The 22,336-nt window shown below is 42.3% G+C and overlaps 1 protein-coding gene across 1 annotated transcript in view; it reads right to left on the bottom strand.

Moving 5' to 3' along the window:
- The window catches only part of XKR4 (XK related 4), a 422,699-nt gene extending 406,566 nt beyond the window's left edge, over window positions 1-16,133 (bottom strand). The window contains exon 1 of the mRNA XM_063079072.1: window positions 15,334-16,133. Coding sequence (XP_062935142.1) covers window positions 15,334-16,133 — 800 coding nt within the window. The remainder of the gene's footprint in view (window positions 1-15,333) is intronic.
- Between the last annotated feature and the right edge of the window lie 6,203 nt (window positions 16,134-22,336).

The raw sequence follows: 22,336 nt of genomic DNA, 5'->3' as shown, positions 1-22,336 counted from the left end.
TTCTCATCTGCTGATGTTCTTTCCCTCACCCCTTTCACTTCAGCCCTTCACATGGCTCAGCAGAAAATGTCTTTGCCCATTCTCTTCTCTCTGCTTGGCTTTCTCTTAAGGCCTCACTCAGAAGCTGCTCCCTCTGGGAAACCTTCCAGGCAGAAGTCCTGTATCCCTCCCCGATTCTCCCAAGCCATACTATCTCTGCCCTTGATGATGGCACATGACACCTTTGAGGCATAGACTGTTATAAACAAGAGGCTCTCTTGAAGGACAGTGAACTCCTTGAAGTCAAACTGCACATTTTATTAATCTTTGTGTGCTCAGAGCCTGTACCTACTGAATACTTGATAAATACTTACTAAGTAAATGAAGGTATTTTTACTCCAGAGTAACTGAGTTTAATTAAATCATGTCTGTTTTTTCCAATATATCCTAAACTGTATAAACGTACAGTCATGAAGAAAACCATACAAAAGAAAAACATAGGATCATAGAAGAAAATCATGAAGAAAATACCAAAGGTATAGATATGCATGTTTCTTAGAACATGCTACTTGGGATCAAAAACTAAATCAGAACCCATTTTATGTCATGAACATTAAAAACATATTTGGAAATCACCTAGTCTCTCTAGAAAAACTATATTTTGTAAAGATGTCATTGAACTAAAAAGAAAACAATACTGCACATTTTGGAATGCTACAAAAAAAAAAAAAAATTAAGGACCAAACTCGAGTTGGCAAGCCCTTTCAAAGCATGGTGTATCTGCTTTTGGGGGTTACCTTTTAAATAGGCACAAGGGAATGCTTTTGATTTTTACAAATGATCAATTGGAATTGCTTTCACAAAGTCTAGTAGTATCTGATTCTGAACATTTTGAATTGCATGCATTTGAAAGGAATCTGGCACTTTGCATATGCTGGATTATTAGAGCTGGTCCTCTGAGACAGGTCTTAGGAGATGAATTTGAAGTTATGTCACACAGATGTCAAACCTGCTGATCTCAGAGACAGAGGGGTTTTGCCTTGTGTGCTTGTAGTGGAATTCATAATTCACGAACATATGTGGAGTAGAATGCTAGTATGCAAAGCATGACTACATGCAGAATGAGGATATAAATACCATTTAAGTGCATGCTATTCACATGGGAATGGAGCCCATGTAGTATTCTTTAGTGTCATGCATTTCCCAACGGAAATAACATGCACTTTACCAGTTAAGTATCAAGTGAATGTGAGACATTATAGATAAAATTGAACCATAGTCTCTCTGAAGTTTGGTGTGAAATATCAGTCCTAGGAGTAGTTTATCAGAAATCTAGCCGAAGTCAAAAAAACATGAATATTGCTTCTCAAGCAGATAATAAAATCAAAAGGCGTATAAAAATAACTGATATGCTCAGTTTAGGTAACAGTTTGCACAGAATTATAGAGCTGGAAGGGACTTCAGAAATTACCTGATTTAACTGCCACCCAGTACTTACAGTTGAAAAGTTAACAGCAAAGTCAAGACTCACATCTGACTCCATTCATAAGCTGTATCTCTCCTCCTCCTGGAGGTCAGAGGAAAATCCCATAATTGGTCTTAACTAGCTCCCATTGATGTCATGTTAAAATTAAACTCATTGCCACTTTCAGCACAGTCTGAAAGGTCAGGAAATGCTTCTCCAAGTGATTCTCTTGGATTTATCTTGGAATAGTAAGATATAGCAGGAAAAGCATGAAATCTGGAAACAAAAGTCATGAAAGTGTGCCCAGGCTCTTGGGCTGTGTGCACTTGGGCAAGTTTCCTACCCTCTCTGAACCTCAGCTAGTCCATCTTCAGATGGGAACAATAATAATACATACCCTGAGAGGCTGATGAGCAAACCAGATGGTTTAATATGAAGGAAAGCTCTGATGGCACTTACAAAGGCTTAGTCCTCAAGATCATCATCAGATATTATTTATTAAGCCATCAAATAAGCACAGCATGTCACTAGGCCTTAAGCAAGGTGGGAAGCAGGGAAGACAAGGAGCTTTACTCACTCAGGAGTTTTGTCTCCTAAAGTCAGTTTTTACCAGCAGGTAATCTTATTTGCAAAAATCCATGAACTCAACCCACCTCAGCAGCGAGACAACTCTACCATTCATCTGGTAACTTCTACTAAACTCTTACCTGGTATTTTGAAACATTTCAATTCAGATTTTCCTTTTCTCTCTCTCCCCATGAAGCTCTGACATCATCTAGCTCAGCACTGTCCGACAGAAATATATGTAAGCCACATATGTAATTGTGATTTTCCAATTTAAAAAGTGAAACGCAACAGGCAAAATTAATTTTAATCATATACTTTGTTTAACCTGATATATCTAAAACATTGTCAATTCAACATAAATCAATATAAAAATGACTAATGAGATATCTATCATCCTTTTTTCATACTAAAATCCCTTGGGTATTTGTATTTGACACTTAGAACACAACTTACTAGGGACTAGTCACATTTCCAATGCTCAATAGCCACATGTAGCTACTAGCTACCAAATTGAAGAGCCACAGAGGTCTAGAGCTGGCAGGGTGACCACACTTACTGATAAAGCAGACCTAGGAAAATTAACTTAGAAACTCTCCATGGAAACATTTAAGAACACTGAACCAAACAATCACATCTTAGCACATAGATAGGGTAGAAAACCCTAGCAACAAAAGCGACAGCATAGCAACACAAGCTGTTATGTGAAAGGGAAATCAGAAAACTATTACTTTGAAAAGAGGCATTTCTGGGAAGGTCATTCTTTTCTATCTTGTTTAATGTGCAATAAGGAAACTGATAATAGGTCCATAAAAATATACATTTTGTAAGTCACCAGTCTCATGATCTCTTTATTCTAAAATACTGGCACTGACATATTTAGTCATATGTTGAATGCTATATTTTAATTAGAAAGTTGAATGGGAAAGCATGAGATCAGGCTAAGCCATCCTATCTCTTCTCATGGCATCTCTGTACCATGTGGGCCTTGTGGGTCACTGTGAGGAGGTGAATTGCTTGGGGTACATTGTTCTCAGAAATCATTCTGCATTACTTTATATAATTATCCAGCTAACTCCTGGCCAGCATTTAGTCTTTTAGGCCTGGAGTCCTAGCTCAATTTTCTCCCACTCCTGCCTCCGTTCTTCTCTTCCCATGTACAAGAGGCTCCATGGTCTATCAGACTAAATGCTGAGCTTGAGGGTAGCTGGCAACCTGCCCTCCCTCGTCACTCTCCCCTCCGCCCAGCGGGTGTGCATGGCCTTACTTCACCCTCACGGCTGCTTCTTTTTCAGGAAAAACACGAATAAGAATCCACAACCAGCCCGCTCCACTTCTCTGAGCAACCACCACCTCTGGGTGAGAGCCCATGCTCTCGGAAGCCGGTGTCCCCTCCGCGCCGCCTTGGCTGAAGAGGTGGGTCCTCTAACCCCATCCCTCCACTCCGAGGACTCAGCCTGGCAGACCCCACAACAGGCCGAGCGCCATGGAAAACTGTGAGAGGCGGGCAGCCGACGTGCTGAATTATTTTCCAAGAGATCAGTTCTGAAACATAAAATGATATACTAGTAGATTTTTAATAAAGATTTAAATCTTTCACTTTCTTTGCCAAAGGAAGATCTCATGTTTTGCTTACAGTGCAGTTGGCCCTTCCTATCAAGAGTTTCACATCCATGGATTCAAACTGACCACAGATCAAAAATATTAGGGAAAATTTAAAAAAAAAAACAATATAAAATAATACAAGTAAAAAACTAATACAGTATAATAAATATTTACATAGCATTTACATTGTGTTAGGTATATAAGTAACCTAGATATGCTATAAAGTATATGGAAGGATGTACCTAGGTTATATGAAAATATTATGACATTTTATATAAGGGGCTTGAGCATCCATGGATTTTGGAATCCGTGAGAGGTCCTGGAAAAAAATTCTCCTCGGTGACTGAGGGACAAGGGATGACTGCATTGTCTATAAGGAGAGTCCTTGTGTTTATGTACACCTATCACTGTTAGTTAATAAGCAACAATCTTCGCTGTCATAGGAGGTGCTACAGATTGAATGTCTCTGAAACTCACTGAAGCTTGGTCCCCACTGTGACCGTGTTAAGAGGGTTTGAAATCTTATTATGGTAATTAAAAGGTGGGGCCTTGAAGAAGTGGTTAGATTGTGAAGACAATGCCCAAGTAGATGGATTAATCCACTGATGGTTGAATGGTGGTCATGGGTGTGGTTCTGAGGGCTTTAGAAAAGAGGAGTGAGGAAGTAGCTCTCTCTCCAGCTCTGCCACCTGCCATGTGAGACCCTGCCTCAATGTGTAAGGCCATCACCAGATGTGTTCCCTCGACTTTGGACCTCCCAGCCTCTAAAACTGTAAGCGATAAATATTGTTTTTTTCACAAATTACTTAGTTTCAGGTATTTATGTCATAACAGAAATGGACTAATACACTAGGTGAGCTAATTGTGATGAGAAAGCTAGTTATAATGTCTGGATCAATAATATTTTCCATTAATGTCCAGCATGGATTAGCCTTTTTTAACCATTTGAGCTGGAAAGTCCCTCCTCTGTACCAGAAATAGTTGCTCCAGGCTTTTCAAACTCACTTTGCATACTTAACACCTGGGGACCTTGTTAAAACGCAGGTTGTGGCTCAGTAGGTCCAGGGCAGACCTGAGATTCTGTATTTCTGAGCAGCTTCCAAGGGATGCCGGTGCTATGAGCTTGTAGGTCCCACCTTGAACACCAAGGCCACACCCCCGTTTTGAGCGAGTCATCACAGACAGACTTTGGGGGATACACATGACTTGCCTCCTTTCCTAGACAGTAAACTAGGAAAGCACATTTTGAGAGCATATTTTTTAAAATATATTTTCCTTACTATGATTTTAAGCAGATGTTTGTGCAGTCCATGAAAAAGGGTGATCACTGTCACTTATTCTTGTCATTCTACTCTCAGCAGCTGATTACAGGGGCCAAGTACTGATTTATGGATGGACTGCTAGGGAATCTTCATGCTGTCGACATGCTTGAGTCAGAACCTGCCTGCAGTTCCAGCTCTCTGCCTTCCCCTCAGTGGGATTAAAACTCAACCTCCAGTCTTGGGCCTTTCACCAGGCAGAAGTTCTATATTGAAAACATAAATCAAATATATTGCCCTTCAGCTTCACATTTTGAAGAAAAGCCATGGTTTGCCTGATGCCCTTGATTTTGAATTCTCACCTACCCCTACTATTAGTAAGTTTATTTCTGGCCTTCCCTTGGATTCTCGGGTTTCTAATCTGATCTCCTGCTGGTGATGATGTGCCTTGCCTTGGCCCTCTGGATGCCCACTTCACACACAAAACCCTTACGTCAAACACCTTCAGACTACAGACCCCACTGGTGACTTCAATGTAAAGATGACCCATAAACCTGACCTTTATCACAGCTCGAATTTTGCCCCTCAAACAAATTCATGTGACGGGAGCCTGGCCTGGCTGGTGAAGCCCCACTGGAAGATTGACATGCACCACAATGGGAGTCGGTACAATTTTCCCACTCCTACTTCCACAGATTGAAAATTCACCCTTTGATTATAGAATAAGATTCTCCATTTTTGTTCATTTTTCTTGTGACTAAATTTTTCTTTCTCAAGATGATAGATGCATGCCTTACAGACAACACCCTAAGTTCCTATTAGCAGATCAGAGAACGCGATTCAGTGATAATCTCTAGAGTATTTGCACATGTTTATAAAAACTCCAGGCTTCCTCCCCCTCGTTCGTTTGATTCCAGCCTTATTTTGAAGTAGGTAGATTTTATATCATTAAATAATTGTAACTGTAGATTACTTTTCAGAAGTAGAAATGCAACTAATATTTATGCTTTCATTAGGAGAGTGTACAGCTACCCAGTCTCATCTAAAATTCAGTTTTTCAAACCTAACCATCACCCCATCAGGGAAAAAATCCCATAGGATACCTGTGACTGCCACCCTTAATAGTAGTTCATCACCTGGAAATGTAAAACCCGATGGGACACACTTCCTAATTTATATTACAATATCAGAACCAAGGAAAGTCTTATGGAATTGACCTACACTTTTAAAAATGACTGTTATTAATTTTACTTTTACAGCACAGGAAATTAATTAATGAGCTGAAAATCTATCAAAACAAAAGAAGCCTTTACAAATCCTTTCTCCTGCCTTGCTGAAGGATTATTTCTTCATTGTTTCTGTCACAATGATATAGTGACTATGCCATGAACTAATGATAGAAGTTATGGGGAATCATTTTGTTACTGTTACTGCTACAATTGCTACCTTTACTTTGATTCTTCACTCTCTGCTACTAGGAAACAAACAAACAAAAGACCTGCAAAGTAAAGAATTCAGCCCCAAACTGAGATCTTTATTCATGACTATTATCTGAGCTGCAGAAAAAGGATGTCAGTCTGCTTTTTACATGGATGAAATCTTTCAGACTAGTGGCCCAGAAAGGTGACTTTAATAAATAAAGTGTACTTGATGGGAAGTCAAATCAAAGTTATCTCAAGTCTTTTTCGAATCATATTCACTGTAGATCCTACTTCATCTATGTGTCTACATGTGCGTGATTTTCTATTTGACTAATCCTCACTCACCCACATGCTGCCCACTGCTCTGTTTATATAGAAGGATTTCCCTGACAGGGAAATATGGCATGTGTAGAAATTAAACATAAGAAGTAGAACTGATTCAAACAGCCTACTTATGAATCATGAAGAAGAGAAAATAGTTTGACATATTTAGTTCAGATAATTTTAAAATAGATGCTTACAATTTTTAAAAAATTTGAAATCTGAAATGTTGGCCTAAGGTTGAAAATTGTTCAGCCCTAGAGCAGATTTATAACATTCCAGAATCCAGGCAGTTCCCATCTGGAACAGGTTGAGGCAATGTTCTCTTCTTCTAGCAGAGGGTAATAGATTCCTATTCTTGAACAAATATAGGCCTGGATACAGTACCTTTGTTTGAATAGAGTTTAAATTCAATTTCCAGCATATTAAATCAGTGACAGTGTAACCCAAGACAAGCTTTTAATTTAGAAGCAAATCTAGTTCTGACAACAGTCTTCTCATCAACATAGTGGACAGTTCTTTTTAAGCCCGGGAAGTACTGTTCTTCCTTGTTAATCACAGGGCTCCAGCTGTGCGTGCCTCACTACATAATGTAGATGGCACATGGCTTCCCAAGTCTATATGGCACATACCTTTGAATTAGTGATATGGAACACTGTTAACATCTGTTTCAAATACTTAGATATGTGTTTTAATGAAAATGGTTTTATTTGATTATAACTAAAATTCAGAAATGACACAGAGTTAATTGCATTATATAAAAAAGCTTAAGATTCTCTCTTTGTATCTGAATAATACCAGTTCCTGGGGGTTAGACACTAATATTATCAACTCTGGAAAGTCCTCTGTAGATCCACTTTGACTTACATAAACAGAGAATGGCTATAATGGTGGCCTTAGAAGAACACGTGCAGACTTTCTGGTGCATATACTTGGGGTACTGGGCAAGTAAAAAGAATTTATAATGAGAGCAAAATCAGAATTTTAGACCTGGAAAGAAGCTAGAATATTATTTTTTGACCAATCACATCATACAAATAGAAAACTAAGACCCAGAAAGAGGAAAACAAAGGAAGATTCAAACTTTGCGGGCTTCTGGAGCTGTGCTGTGTCACCTGTATGCACAGATCCCATAACCTAGAGCAGCTGCACAATCTGCCTGGGATCTACAGCTATCATGAGGCCAAATCCTCTCTTCTGACACCCCATTTAGTTCAGTTCCCCAATGGATAGATGACTCTCTAAATAATTTCTGTCTCTGATATTTTAACTATTACCCTCTTCTCCATTTTAGGGGTAGAAAAGACCTACCGGTGTCACTCAGACCACATCTAGGGGGTTTCTGAACTGATTTATTTCCATTTTAACCCTTTTTAGTTTCTCTAGCAATCAGCAATCTGTATTAGTTCTGTGCATATACTAGACAAGGTGTTAATGTTTTGTGAGGATAAGAATTACAGGGATGATGTGGTGGTGGTAGTAACTGTGGAGGCTACAAACCTTTGAGGAGACAAACATAAGCAAAAAAATACCAAAAATCTTTCCACATATCAGTATATTCTCAGACAGTCATGTGTAGGTAAGAATTAAACTAAAAATACCTAACCCAAAGTTTCCCCAGTCTGACTGTTCTTTCAGTGAGAACAGAAATGCAAAGCTGGACTTCTAGATGCATTTCTCTGAGGATGACAAGTACTTCACGACATTTAGCCCCACTTCCTAAAATGCTAGTAATCTAAAAAAGACCTGGGGTGATCTGTCCTATCCTTTCTAGATAACACTGCCCCTTTTCTCATTTGCTGTACCATTAGAAATTCAAAGAAACAACCAAGCAGCAAGTTCAGCTACAAGGAAGAAAGAATAACACCTGGGTTTTCTCACAGATCAGTAAATATTCACCAAGCATGTATTCTCATACACGTAAGATCCACAAGCACTAGAGCAACTTCATGAGGACTTGCATACGGTCTTCCTTGCCAACCAGCCATGCCGTCAGTTACCAAGGACACCATCATGTAGCTGGGATGACGTTATTTGTTATGGTGGTCAGAATCATGTGGTGGCATTCAAGATAATATTTCCTCTTGAGAATTACTGAATGTGATCTTCCTTGAAATCCAACAACACCCTAGAATTATTTGACAAGTCTCACCTGATAAACATTCCCTCATGACTAGAGCCATCCTGCACCTTATATTTGATAATGCCTAAGAATAATAAATCCGATTCTAATTTCTAGTCTTGCTTCCATAGGTCTAGTTAGTGTGCCACAAATTCCTAAAGCAAGTAAAAGAGATGTGTGTTTTTAAATTCAGAGGTAGACTATCTCATTCAAATTGTAAAATATAGAACATATTTAATAGTAATTTGTGTACTTGGATATTCAATCAATAAGGAATTTTTTATAAGTGACTGAGCAAAGACTTTCAAAGCTATTGTCCCAAGGATTTCTGCACACTATTCAAAACTGATAGTACACATTTGCATAGATGCCACATTCAACTGCTCTGTTAAGGCAGTCTGAAATTCTGCTGGGGAATAATAAGTACAAAAAAGTGTTCACTATTGTGAAGCAAACAGTTCATAATTTAAGTGAATGGAAACAATTCACAACCTTTGCACTAGTTATTGCAAAGAAACCACATAGATCTATCCACCACATAGATTTATGCATAAATTATTCCAATTCATACAGAAACCCAAGTAAATACTCAGGGAGTGGTCTGATTGTATGTGTATTAATACCTGTCAGTTAACTATGAAATTTAAAGGTCTAACCCAGCACTCAAGAGTGTTATGTGGATTTGTGATGCTCCTGGGAAGATATTGGGGAATAGATTTTAAAATGACACAACTTCAGTACTGCAAAAAAACACCTTCTACTTATTTCATTCACAAAAAGGCAAAGATTAGTCCACTGTGTTAGCAGCAGCATGTAATGATGGAAATTTATCATAAAATTTCAGGGCAGAAGATCATCTTCAAGTGCAATACTCTGCATGATAGTTAAAGTCCCTCTATCATATCTTTACCTAGTTTTCCAACCTATGCTTAGACACTCCAGTAATAGGGAACTCACTGCTTCTAAGGAATCTTAGGTGATTTGTGGATATTTGACTATTTAAAAATTCCTTCCTTATATCAATTCAAAATCTCTTCCGATAGGTCCCATCTATTTTGTCTCAGAGGGCCTATGCAAAAGGCCAGTGCCTCTTCCACATTCTAATCCTTCAGTACTTATCAGAGAGCTCTCAAGTTCTCAGACTTCTCTTTCATCTAATTATCCTCAGTTCCATCAACCATTTTCTTGGGTTTTTTTCCCCTTCCATATCTGTATTGAAGTTTAACCTAGAATCTGCACTGAACTATGTGACCTAAAGAGGAAAACACTCAAAATTCTGTGTCAATTTCCACATATATCTCAAAGATTATCCTGATGATAAAATAAGAAAGAGACCAGGAAGTTCTCTGGAAATTCACAAGTGCTACAGAAATACAACAGATCAAGAAACCTAAAATTCAATAAAGACTGCCATATCCTAAAGAAAACCTCTTGAAAGAGTAGCCCAAAATAAACTTTTCCCAAGAATTTACTTTGGTATAAATGCAATTAAAAATTTCAACCAATCTGTTTTTCTGAAAAACAACTCTCACCATGTTGGATCTATTTTATGGCCCCCATAACATCCCAGCTCAAACCCTGTGAAGTCAGTGAATTTCCATGAATGGAAGAGACATGACTGAGTCAAAGAGGAGCTGATGGCATACTCTCTGAAACTTTCAACTTTCTGCCATTCCTTTGAATAAAATAATGTGTTAACTCTTTTGCTAGTGACCCCACCCCTTATACTCTTTCAATGGCTCTTCCATGCCTTCAGAATAAGTCTACTTTCCTTTCATTAGCCCCAGTAAGTCTCCATCCTCATCTCTATCTACTCTCCCTCCCGCACTCTATATTTAGGTCACACATTTAACCTGCTTGTTCTTTCCTGGCCCTTATGCGTTGTTGTATCCAAGGCTGTAAAGCCAATGCCCCACTTTATTCAGATAGCAGATTTTTCTCATCATTCAAACCTTTGCTCAGACATCCCCTGTTCCAGAGGGTCTTACCTGAATCACCAGGGTGGTTTGGGTTTCCTGTTTCTATCATAGTGCTTATTTCCCTATATTGAAATTATCTGTTTACTGTCTTCCTCGCTATACAGTAGATTCCTTGAAAAGATGTGTATTCTATTCATCTTGGACAGTGCCTTGCACACAGTAGATGCTCAATATATGTTGAATGAATAAAATAATTAATATATAAGGAGAGGGAACACCAATACACAGAAAATAACCATTTAATGAACTCAGCAAATGGCACCAATCTTGCCTGACCTATATCAGAATTCAGGATTACCTCAGAATCAATTAAGCACCTTTTTCAATATTCTAAGGTGTAACCTATATCCTTTCTACCCATTCCTTATTTCTAGAACCTCTTTATCATTTTCAAATATCTTTTTGCATATTCACATTCATTATGCCATTTAATCATTAATGCCACTACAAGATCATGTTACCCAGCTGGGATATAATGTGACAAGCTCAGTATGTCCAAATATTGTAGCAAGATGAGCAATGGACTTAGAGTTGGACAATCTCAAGTCCCTGGTCTACCATTTAACTACTGGTGCGTTATTGGAGAGATCCCCCAACCTGTCTCAACTGCAGCTCCCTTTCCCACTTTGCCATCCCCAGTGAAAGTAAATTGTTATTTATAAAATTGTTGTCATTATTATCCAAATTGGCATTTGGAGGTAGCCAATTAAACCAGAAAGAGCATAGGCTTTAGGGTAAGACAGGCCTGGTTTTGAATCCTAGCTACACCACATAATAGTTGAGGGACCTTTTGCGTGTTACCAAACCTCTTGAGCCAGTTTTCTCACATACAGAGATACTAATAATTTCCCCTCGGGTTACTGTAAAACTTAATAAGTAGTATAAAAACATTTGCAGATTTTTACAGGGTCATATAAAATTATTATTATTATTCTTGTTTGACCAGGCTTAAGAATGGTATAGAACAATGTTTCTCAAAGTGCTTTGTATGCCACATCATTACAAGAGTATTTAATAGGCGTGCCTCTAAAAAATTACTGACAATTGCATATTAGCTTATTAAAGGCTCTGAGAAGTCCTGCTATGGAGAGAGCTGTTTGACTTGTTTAACCTATCAACTTCCCAGTTTATTTGAACATGGAGCACACTTCAATACCTTGTGGAACATCGAGTATGACAAGAGCAGAACAAACTCCTCTTTCACCACGTCACTCCCACATAGCTCACATGGTAGGGACTCAAATAAAACTCAAAATAATAAAAATAGTGAAGATACTCTCCACTCCACATACAGTGACTTATTGTTTGCAATGTGCATATTTTCTAGAAAACAACTAAATACGTACATGCAAACACAGGAGAAATTTAGGTAGAATTTTAAAACTAAATCTTATCAATTCTGAAGCAAAAAGACATTTAGATATAATTGATCGTGGGTATGTGGACAAAAAACTGTTCTTGTTGGGTATTTGTGATTCCCTCTTTGCAGTTTCTGAAATCATATGAAAAGGATAAGAAAGAAAAACTTTCTCATTCATACATAGGCACAGTTCCTTTAAAGTCATAATTGCTCTTTCACAAGCTAGCAGAAGTTCACTTCATTATTTCAAATGGTTCTTTCCCAGCATCACCTCCTGTAAATTTAAAAGCTGCCATTAATTTCCCATTAGTAATCTTTAATTAAAGTGAATATGTATCATTGCTTTTAGCAGTTGCATTTATAATACATGTATAAATATATGCAAATCTTGTCCACAATGTTTCAAACGGCTTTTTCTGAACAAGCAAAAACTTTGATGTTATTTCAAAAGATTTTATCTACAGAACACTTTTAGAATCTAGTCCTTCCGTAAAATATCTAGAATTTCATGGAAATACAATGGACTGTTGCCAACCTAGCTAAAGTCTATTTTATTGATCCCTGAAAGTAGCATGTTAAAACATGAATAATGACTGCTGAGCCTTGAACCACTCATTCCCTGGTGTTTCTGCAACATTTGTGTACAATGCATTGAAAAGAAAAATTAGAAACATGCCTCTGCCTCTGCTAGCTTAAGGAATCAAAGTGGTCTAAGACAATTGTCTAAGACAATACTCAGATGAGCTGCATTTCACCAGCTTATTATCAAAGATATATCTAATTCAAATTAAATGTTCAACACTCAGAAATTGGAACATATTAGAATGCATCTGAATGATAAATCCCGAATGTTAAAGTATAAGCTTTCTTATACTATTTCAATTTCCTACATTAGGGTAAAAGGGTTTTTTAAAAAACATATTTTATAAAGGGAAAATTAGGCTGATTCGTCTGAAATCATGCTTCCACCAGGTTGCCTTGGCATCTCCCAAATATCTTAACCAAAATCCAAGAACAGTTAGATCAGCTGATAATTCAGACTTAATATATACTAAGCTCATTAGTCTAAAAATGTTGACAAATGTGATGATATTTTCAACGATAATTCTTCCTCCCAGATGATCATTTGTTATTAGAATACACTCCAGAGTCTCAAAGGAAAATACTGTAGAAATGCTTAACAACAACAACAAAAACCATGTGTAACCATAGTTTCTTCAACAGATGGGTAAGTTAATGGATTTGCTGACATCCTGATCTTTCTGCATCACCCCTCCCCCTCGATAGCTTTTCTGTATGGTCAGTTGACCCAGTCGCTGTAGTCTCACTGAGATGTTTTAAGGTCTTTATCTTTTCCTGATTATATTTCTTACTCTCAGCATATTATTTTCTGAAAAAATTAAGAATCATTTTTCAACTGGGACATGTTTGCTTTACAAGGTTTAGTAAACACAACTACAATTAAAATGACTTCAGTTCACAGACTTTGATATATTCTTCGTTAAGCATTAATCTGTAGAAAACATGGATAGTTTTTCAGATAATATAATTAAGAGGTATGCACATTATTTCACAAATCTAAAAACTGAAAAGGTGATTAAAAGTAAGTGATTTCCAAATTTTGCATAAAGTTAGAAAAAGTTAACAAATGGAATGCTAAGCTACATTTACCACATTATCAGGTTTAAAATGCTAGTCATATGCAGCCTAGCCACTAAATAATTTCAGTAATTAAACCAAGTATTCATGTTCTTCATCATACTTGGGGAAGAGCAGCAAGCTACAAGTCTTCCCAATAGTCCTCCATGGGAAATATGACTGTCACATTGAACTGACATTTCAAAAAGTCCCTTTGAGTCCAAAATACAGAGGTTTGCAACATCAGTTTGTCTGATTGAATATCACACATCACTTTTCCAGAAAATATCTGCTTGAAAAATTTTACAGTCTGAAAGGTCACATCTATGGTGATGCTTACCCTGCTGTACAAAGCATGGGTCCAGGAAAGGTGGTGAAATCATCACACCTCCTCTTCTCAGTTGAAAACATTGTTGTTCACCATAAACAAAAAGAACTTTGTGGTTCTAGTCTACAAATTCTGAGTTGCTTCACATGGGATACTTTGGCATAGTCAATGACTTATAATGTCCTTTATCACAAAAATAACTATAAGTGAAATTGAAAAACAACACTGGTGTAGCAGTGTAGAGTCCCATATTAGTGCACTTTATAAAGTTTCATCATGTCACTTATAATACACCATATTTACTAAGTAACTTTGAAAACCAAAAAAGCTCAGGATGTAAGCAACTATACTTCCAAAGAAATATTTTTTGTAGATGTAAAATATTGCTTCAACAAGATACTAAAAACATAATCAAAAGGTCATATTCCTGAGCCATGCACTGACTGTTCAGGTGATGGTTTCCCTCTGGCCAACAAGTGTAGCCTTGTATTCCAGTTTGTACGTGGAAGTGATATCTGCGCAAAAAGACTTGGTAGATCAGATGACAAGCAGCAAAGCAGCCAATGAAGATGCCAAGTACGATTAAAGTTTACACAACGCACCACCCCTTTCACAAGGGTTCTTAGATATAGGAGAAATTAGATATTGGGAAATTGCAAGATAATCAGAAGTTGCACTATAAAAGTAAGTCTGGATCTTACGAAGTGTACTTATTCATGTTTGGAGATATACATATGAGGAGTCGTGTGCCTACTAAGCTGTTTACTCTGAGTATAGTACTTCTTTAGCAGTGATGATAAAATGTGGGTACTTTTGAACAGCAACAACTCCCATCTAACTAGAGAATTAGCCATTTTTCTCAGGGAACAAAAGAAACCATCCAAATTGCAACACACACCTCAAATTCAACATAATAAAAAATGATTTTTAGAAGCTGTGACAGAAATTCTCTCCTACTCACTGAAACAATATCACTAAAAATGGGGAGGGGGAGGGTTGTCGCCTATAAAGACAGAGGTGCCAGTGAGGCAGAGTGGGAAGACAGAAGGCACGAGATGATCAAAACCACTTTGCTGTCTTCCCTTGTTTTCCACTTCCTTCCCACCCTAGGCTGAGATCGCAAATTCGAAAAATGCAAGATCCCATTAAAAAAAAAAAAAAATCAAAAAACTGAAAGAGTGTGACTAGGGTTACTACCACAGCAACCCTGAACGATTTTCGTGCAAAAGCAAAGCAGTGGGGATGTAGTAGCAGCAGCAAATCTCCCTCTTCCCCCACCCTTGATACGGTACCTCCAGATTTGCCCGAGCTGCAAGATGTGGATGAGTGACTGCAGGAGCCAGATGCAGAAGGAGCAGGACGCAGACCTGTGTTTGCCGCTGGCCCGGGTAGCCCCGCTGCTGTTGCTGCCGCTGTTGGTGGCGGTGATGTTGCTCTTGCTGGCGTTGGATGCTTGCCTTTGCGGCGTGGAAGGACGAGCCTCGCCTTCGCCGGCTGCAGACCCACCGCTGACCACCGTCTTGCAATCCGCTCCAGACTGCGGGCAGCTGGCGGCCGCGGTGGCCGTGGCGCTGTCCTCGGTGCTGAAATCGTGCACAAACCAGCGGAAGCTGAACACTTGCACCGAGAGAGAGCCGAGCACCACGAAGAAGAGCGTGAGCCCGAACCACCAGCGCTGGCCGCGCAGGTAGTAGTCCACGGCGAGCCAGATGTCCGTGCCCACGTCCGCGAAGTACACGGCCACGGCGGCCAGGATCCAGAGGCCGTCCCACAGCGAGTAGCGCCGCTGCTCCCTGCCCAGGCGCAGGCACAGTGCCGCCGAGCCCGACCCGCTGCCTCCGCCGCCCGGGCCGCCAGCGCCGCCGCCCGAGCTCCCCGAGCCGCCGCTCCCGGCGCAGCAGCAGCAGCGCGAGCAGCCGCCGCCGTCCGGGCAGCAGCCGCCCCCGGCCGCCTCCTCGTCCTCGGCCCCCGAACCCGACGGCAAGCCCGGAGCCAGCGCCTGCACCGAGCCCGAGTGGTCCGAGTTCTGCAGCGGGGTGAACGCCACGTCGCTGCTCTTCATTTTCAGCCTCCCGTCTGACTTAGCGGCCATGATGCCTCCACGCCGGAGGAGCGCCCTCCTTTATCTGACACCTTTCCTCGCGGTCTCCTCCTCCCGCCACCTCCTCGCCTCGCCCGGCTTCCCTCCCCGGCGGCGCGGCTCCCCCGCCTCCTGCTCCTGCGCCGGCTCGCCGGCCGCCCGTCGCCCGCCGGGCTGGGCGTTGGGCCGGGCTAGCGGTGCGCCTGGGGCCGGCAGGAGCGCCGCCTGGCTGCCTGCGCGGAGCCAAGCTGCTCGCGGTGCCCCGCGCGCGCCCCTGCCCGCCGCCCGCGCCGCTCGCCGTGCCGGCCCCGCGGCTGCCGCCCGAGCCGCCGCCGCCGCCTGCAGCAGGAGCAGCAGCGGCCGCCGCGGCGCCCCTCGGACCTGCACATTCCTCTCCTCCCCTCGCGCGCGCTCCCTCCTCCCGCCGCCGCTCCTCCACCAGCTGACTCCGAGGGAGAGGATGACCTCATCCCTTCTCTTCCAGCTGCCGCCGCTCCCACCCCGGCTCGGGAGGGGCGAGGGAGGAGGAGGGGCCGGCACGAGAGGCGCGGCGGGCTGGGGGTCGGGCCTGGGCGGCCCTGGGGGCCGCGAGGAGAGGCCGAGGGGTTGGCGGGAGTCGGCTGAGGGCCCAGCTCACGGGACTTCGGGGTAGGCCGGTGGCTGTGACCGACACTGGGGGAGGGGCGGGAGCGCGCCGAGGGAGGGTCCCCGCGTCCAGCCCTCGCGGAGGACGGAGAGCAGCGGGCACCGGCGGGCGTGGTGGCGGTGGCGAGGGCCGGGAGGGCGCAGGGCCCTGTTCACTGCATTCGCGGCCCGGGTGCCTGGAGAAGGGCTGGGTGTGCGGCTGGGGCGGGCGAGGGCTGGGAGACGGGTTCGGTTTCACTCGGACGCCTGGGCCCCGAACGCTGGCGGCGGCAGTGGGCGTGCCCGGGCTTGGAGCGCAGGGGAGAGAGAGCGCGTGCAGCGCCAGGAGCGCCGAGCGGAGCCCGCGCCCTCGGGGAAGGAGCGCGCAGCCCCGGGCTCCGGGCTTCTGCGGTGGGCGGGGCGCACAGGCCCCGGGAGGCAAGGATGCGTGCGGGCCCTCCGCGGCCCAGGCCCACACCGCCCGCCCGTGCCCCTCGCGCTCTCTCGGTGGCCGGGAAGTGGCGGAGCCAGGAGGAGCAGCGGTCCGGGGGGGCCCGGCGGCAGCTCTCGGCCACAGCCTCCGGCAGGGGGCAGGCGCAGCGCCCCTGGCGGCCGCTTGAAGCGCGGCCAGCAGCAGCGGGAAACCGACTACCCGCCCCGCCCCGGCCCGCGGGCAGGGAGTGGCGGAGCTGGCGCACCTGCTCTACTCCACAAGTAGCGTTACCTTCTCTTAAAGCGGTAGGGGTTGCAGACGAGCTGTGTAGTTCCATAGCTCCAGAAATGACTCGAATAAATTAACTCTGTGATCGTAATGGTTCTCCAAATCTGTATAGGGAGAATATAAAATATGTTCCGGTTTTAAAAGATTTTTAAACCCCGCACAAAATATAAGATTTTTTTTTTAAGAAGAAAGCTTTGATTTGTCTCACTTAACTTTTGCAAAGAGACAAAAAGTGTAATTCTTAAATTATACTGTAACTCACATATTTTCAGACCAGAGGGAGGTGAGGCAACAGGCTTTACACTGCCACTAAGAGCACTGAGGTCTTCTAAATCTGGAGACCCCCCCCGCCACCCCCCACACCTTCCACCTTCCCTGCGGTGGTGTGAACCAGTGTGAGTGCCATTCTTACGTAGCAGCGGTAGGAAGTAAAAGCGCCCCAGATCTCTCTGCGCGTACAAATAGCCACGACACATCTGCTACAGCTAATCAGCTGTTTCAGCACCAACCTGGACAAACTGGAATTTGTCCCATCCTCTGAATCATGGTCAGTTCTCACAGACTGGTGCCCAGGGCTCTGCCTTCCTTGGCCTTTGCCTGACATTCTGGTAGGAGTGTGTTGAGCCACAGAGCCCATACACAATTACATGGCATGTACAAATCTGATATTTCTAGCAAAAGGCACAGCCAAATGGTGGCTGAGGGGCAACACAGTACCACTGAGCCACTTAGAATGCCAGGCAAAAAGTGTATTTTTAAATCCAGCTTTATAATTGACCACTTTTGGAGTAGGAAAATCCTTTTCTGGAAAATACCCCGGTTCTGTTTCCCCGGAGTCTAAATCTAAGATTCCATCTCCAGGGCGCTACTGCTGATCTTTGTGCCACACCATTAGGGAGAGGAATGATCTCACAGGTAACTGGGCCCTGAGGGATAGAGTGTATTCTAGGTCAAATGCAGTGCCTGAAATTGCACCAGGCCTGAGAAGGCCCTGCGGAGAATCCTAGATGCTGAAGACCTGACTGAGGTTCCCTTCAAGCAGGATGCTTCTTATTCGGTTGTATCCTCTGCGCCTAGCACAGCACATACACAGATGATTTGCACAATAGATATTAGTTGAGTGACTGCATGAATTTATAGAAAGAACATTCTATGACAGGAAGAATGCTACATTCTGTGCTAACTAAAGTTCCCATGAAAACATAGAAATTATGAGACTTTTCCTGTTAGGTTCTAAAAAGAAATAACTACTAATGGTTTCCTGATTAATACACTTACTCAAAACCATTTAAGAGTCTCTTTAAAGTTTCTGCCTGAACAATCTCTGGAACTTGTAAGCGACGCACAATGAGCGGAAGGAGTGTACAAGTAGGAGGTCACAGGACGAGCTTTCATATCCAGGCTCTGCTAATTACTGGCCCCATGATCCTAGCAAATTACTTAATACACAGGATTAACGTGAGGATTAGATGAGATCACGTATTATACTGGGCTTTGTATACAATATTGTTCTCAGGAGTCTCTAATCGCCTAAGTCTAGCAATCATATCTCAGGATGTAGATTCTAATATTACCAGCTCTATCATAATCACTGTACCTGTCAGGGTGCAGACACCATGGTTAAGAGTTCAGAGTTTTGACCTAGACAGAGCTGTCCTTAGGCATGTTATTTAACCTCCCTGCCCCTCATGTTTATCATCTGTAAAACAGAGATGATAATGATCTCTAGAATTCAGTGTTGTTGCAAGGAATAAATAAAAAGATGCGTGACCACGTGTCCAGTGCACTCAATCTTTTTTTTTTTTTTTTTTTTTCTTTTTGGCAGCTGGCTAGTACAGGGACCAGACCCCTCGACCTTAGTGTTACCAACCCCACACTCTAACCAATTGAGCTAATTGGCCAGCCCCCAGCCCCTCAGCTTTTAAATTATTATCTCTTTTCTTATTTTCCCTTCCCAACTTTAAACACCTCCTTCCCATCCTTACCTTCAGCTGATGACTCTGCTTCCTATTTGACTGAGAAAAATGAAGCAATCAGAACAGAACCCACACAAGATCTCAGGAGCTTATTTTCTGCCCACCTATCAGCATTTATAACCCACCTGCTCGACCTCCTGCCTCTACAAGGCCTCTACACTTGTTCGCAGCTCCCAGCCCCACTCACTGCTCAAGAGCACAATTTCACACTCATGGCCACACCATCAGTTTTCCCTCTCTGCTGGGTTATCTCTATCAGAGTACAAATATGCTCCTACGTATCCACTATTTAAAAAACAACACAAAACCACCACCAACAAAAACAAACTAAACTTTTGATTCCAGTTCCCTTTCTAGCCACCACTGCATTTCTGCAAAACTTTTTAAAACAAAGCTTCTTGGCATTGCCTACCCTCGTTTTCTTAATTCCTGTTCTTTGATCATTTCTTGAACACACTCTAGTAAACCAGCAACTGCTCCACTGGAACTGTTTGGACCAAGTCGCTGGTGGCTATCTCCTCTTTACCTACCAAACACCTCTCACCTTACGTGACCCCTCAGGGGCACTTGACACAGTAGGCCATTCCCTTCCCAGGGGTCTGTTCTGCACAGGCTTTCACTACACCACGCACTCTGGGCTTTCCCCATCTCAAAGCCTATTTCTTTGCTAATTCTGTGTCCTTTGCTTTTTCTTTCTCATTTCCCTTACCTTTAAATAAACTCAGTCCTCAAATCTTTCTCTATGTATTCTCACTTCTTGAATAATTTCATGAAATGTCATGTTTAAAATACCACCTATATGGTGATTCCCATACTTATTTCCCCAGGTTGAACACACCCCCTGAACCCCAGAATACACCCAACTGCTTTCTTAACATCTCTACTTGGATGTCTAATAGACATCTTTAACTTCAAATGTCCAAAACTGAACTCCAGACCCTGACCCCCAATCTGCTGTTGCTTCTTCATTTCATTTAATAGCAACCTTGTCTTAGTTTCTCAAACACAAATCAAAAGACAAAAGAATGGTAATTCTGAGCATGAAGCATTGCGTACCTTCACTGGTCATATACCTATGAAGCCAGCCCTGCCTGGCTCATGGTTATCCAGTATCTTCTCATCTTGTACCACTTGAGAAGGAGAGTTCTCATGTTTATATACATAATATCATATATATTAATATAATTAATAAGTAAATATGTAAATGATATAAAATATATAAATAATATATTTAGTATAATCTGACCCCCAGGCAGTCAGTTTCCCTCTGATCCTATTTCCTACTCTTCACCTACTCCATCCTTTCCCTCCAGCTATACTATTCTCCTTACTAGTTCTCAAAAACACCAGGAAGGCTACTGCCCCAGGGCCTTTGCATGTGCTGTTCTTTCTTACTGGACTGCTATTCTCCAAGTATCCATAGGGCTTGTTTTATTTTCTTCATGTCTTCGCTTCACATCCTCCTTTGGTTGTCCTTATTGTCAGTGAGGTCCTGTCTTGCCCTCACTTGAACACCTAGTTTCTACATCTAGGCCAGGAGAAGGAGGTCTGGTTCTTTCACCTGCCTACCCAGAGCCCTTACAATTCTGGTTTCTAACTCAAGATTCCACCTCATTTCATGGCAATGAACAAGGGGGAGCATAATTACTGCCCCATTCTACAGAGACCTCACACACTTCCCAATGGGCTCTGAGCTTATCCTAGTAAACTCCAACACAGAAACCATATTTGAATAGGCAGTAATGTTAATATTTTCCTAGAGGATTCATACCAGGTGAGTTTGGAACCTGAGAAGCAAGGCTTATTAGGGTCCACCTAGGGTATGTTGTTTCTATTTTCTTACAATCCAAACTAGAGATGGCATATATGGGATTTAATTGGAAAAAGACTTCTGGACTTGGAGAAGAGGTACAGAGCGAAACAGAGTCAATATTAAACATTTTGACTCAATTTATTAAACTCTGAAAAGCTGGGGGTGAAATAAGGTAGTAGACTCAGGTATCCTGTATGGTCAGCCAGGACAATTAGTCTAGGCAAATTAATGACTCCACATGCAGTGCATTATGGACTGAATGCTTTTGTCCCCCCATAACTCATATATTGAAGTTCCTGTGATGTAGGTGAGGCCTTTAAGTTTAGATGGAGTCATGAGGGTAGGACCCCCATGATGGGATTAATGTCCTAATAAGAAGAGGAAGAGACCAGAGTTGACTTTCTCTCTTTGCCACATGAGGACACAGTGAGAAGGCAACTGTGTGCAAGCCAGGAAGAGAGGTCTCATCAGGAAATGAATTGGCAGCTCCTTGATCTGGGACTTCCCAGCATCCAGAACTATGAAAACTAAATGTCAGTCTGTAATATTTTGTCAGCAGCCTGAGCTGACTATTACAGAGTGTTTACCCATGTTTATACTCCTCTGTTACATTCTCATTCACTAATAAAAGCCCCCTTTGAAAGATAACCTTATATTGTTGAAGTAACTGAATGCTGCTGAGACAGTTTCCCTAATACATTAGCCAGTGGTAAATGTCCCAGAATCTTTTCTCTGAAGTTCATCCAGAAACCAACCAAATCTCAAATTTTTACTTAAGGTACAGAGTGGCCATAATTCTAAGAAGTTTGTAGGCCTTCAGATCTAGTCAACTCAAATGAGTGCAGGCCACCCTCGGGACCACTTTCAGAGCTGTAGGAACCCACCGTGTTGGAGCTGTTTGTTCTTGACTACGGGCCAGCGACCTCTCCTGTGTGCCAGGACTTCAAGACCCTGGTGTGGGGATATTTTCTCTCTTCTCCAGGCATCTGGACCTCACTCCTCTTTCCTTCATCCCACAAACCACAAAACTAGTCATGTCACTCTTTTATTTTAAGTGCTTCATGAGTCTCTATATTTTTGG

Source organism: Cynocephalus volans, chromosome 15, assembly GCF_027409185.1.
Source record: "Cynocephalus volans isolate mCynVol1 chromosome 15, mCynVol1.pri, whole genome shotgun sequence".
Taxonomy (NCBI): Eukaryota; Metazoa; Chordata; class Mammalia; order Dermoptera; family Cynocephalidae; genus Cynocephalus; species Cynocephalus volans.
Note: the sequence above shows the minus strand (reverse complement) of the source record. Positions and strands in the feature narration are given on the sequence as shown.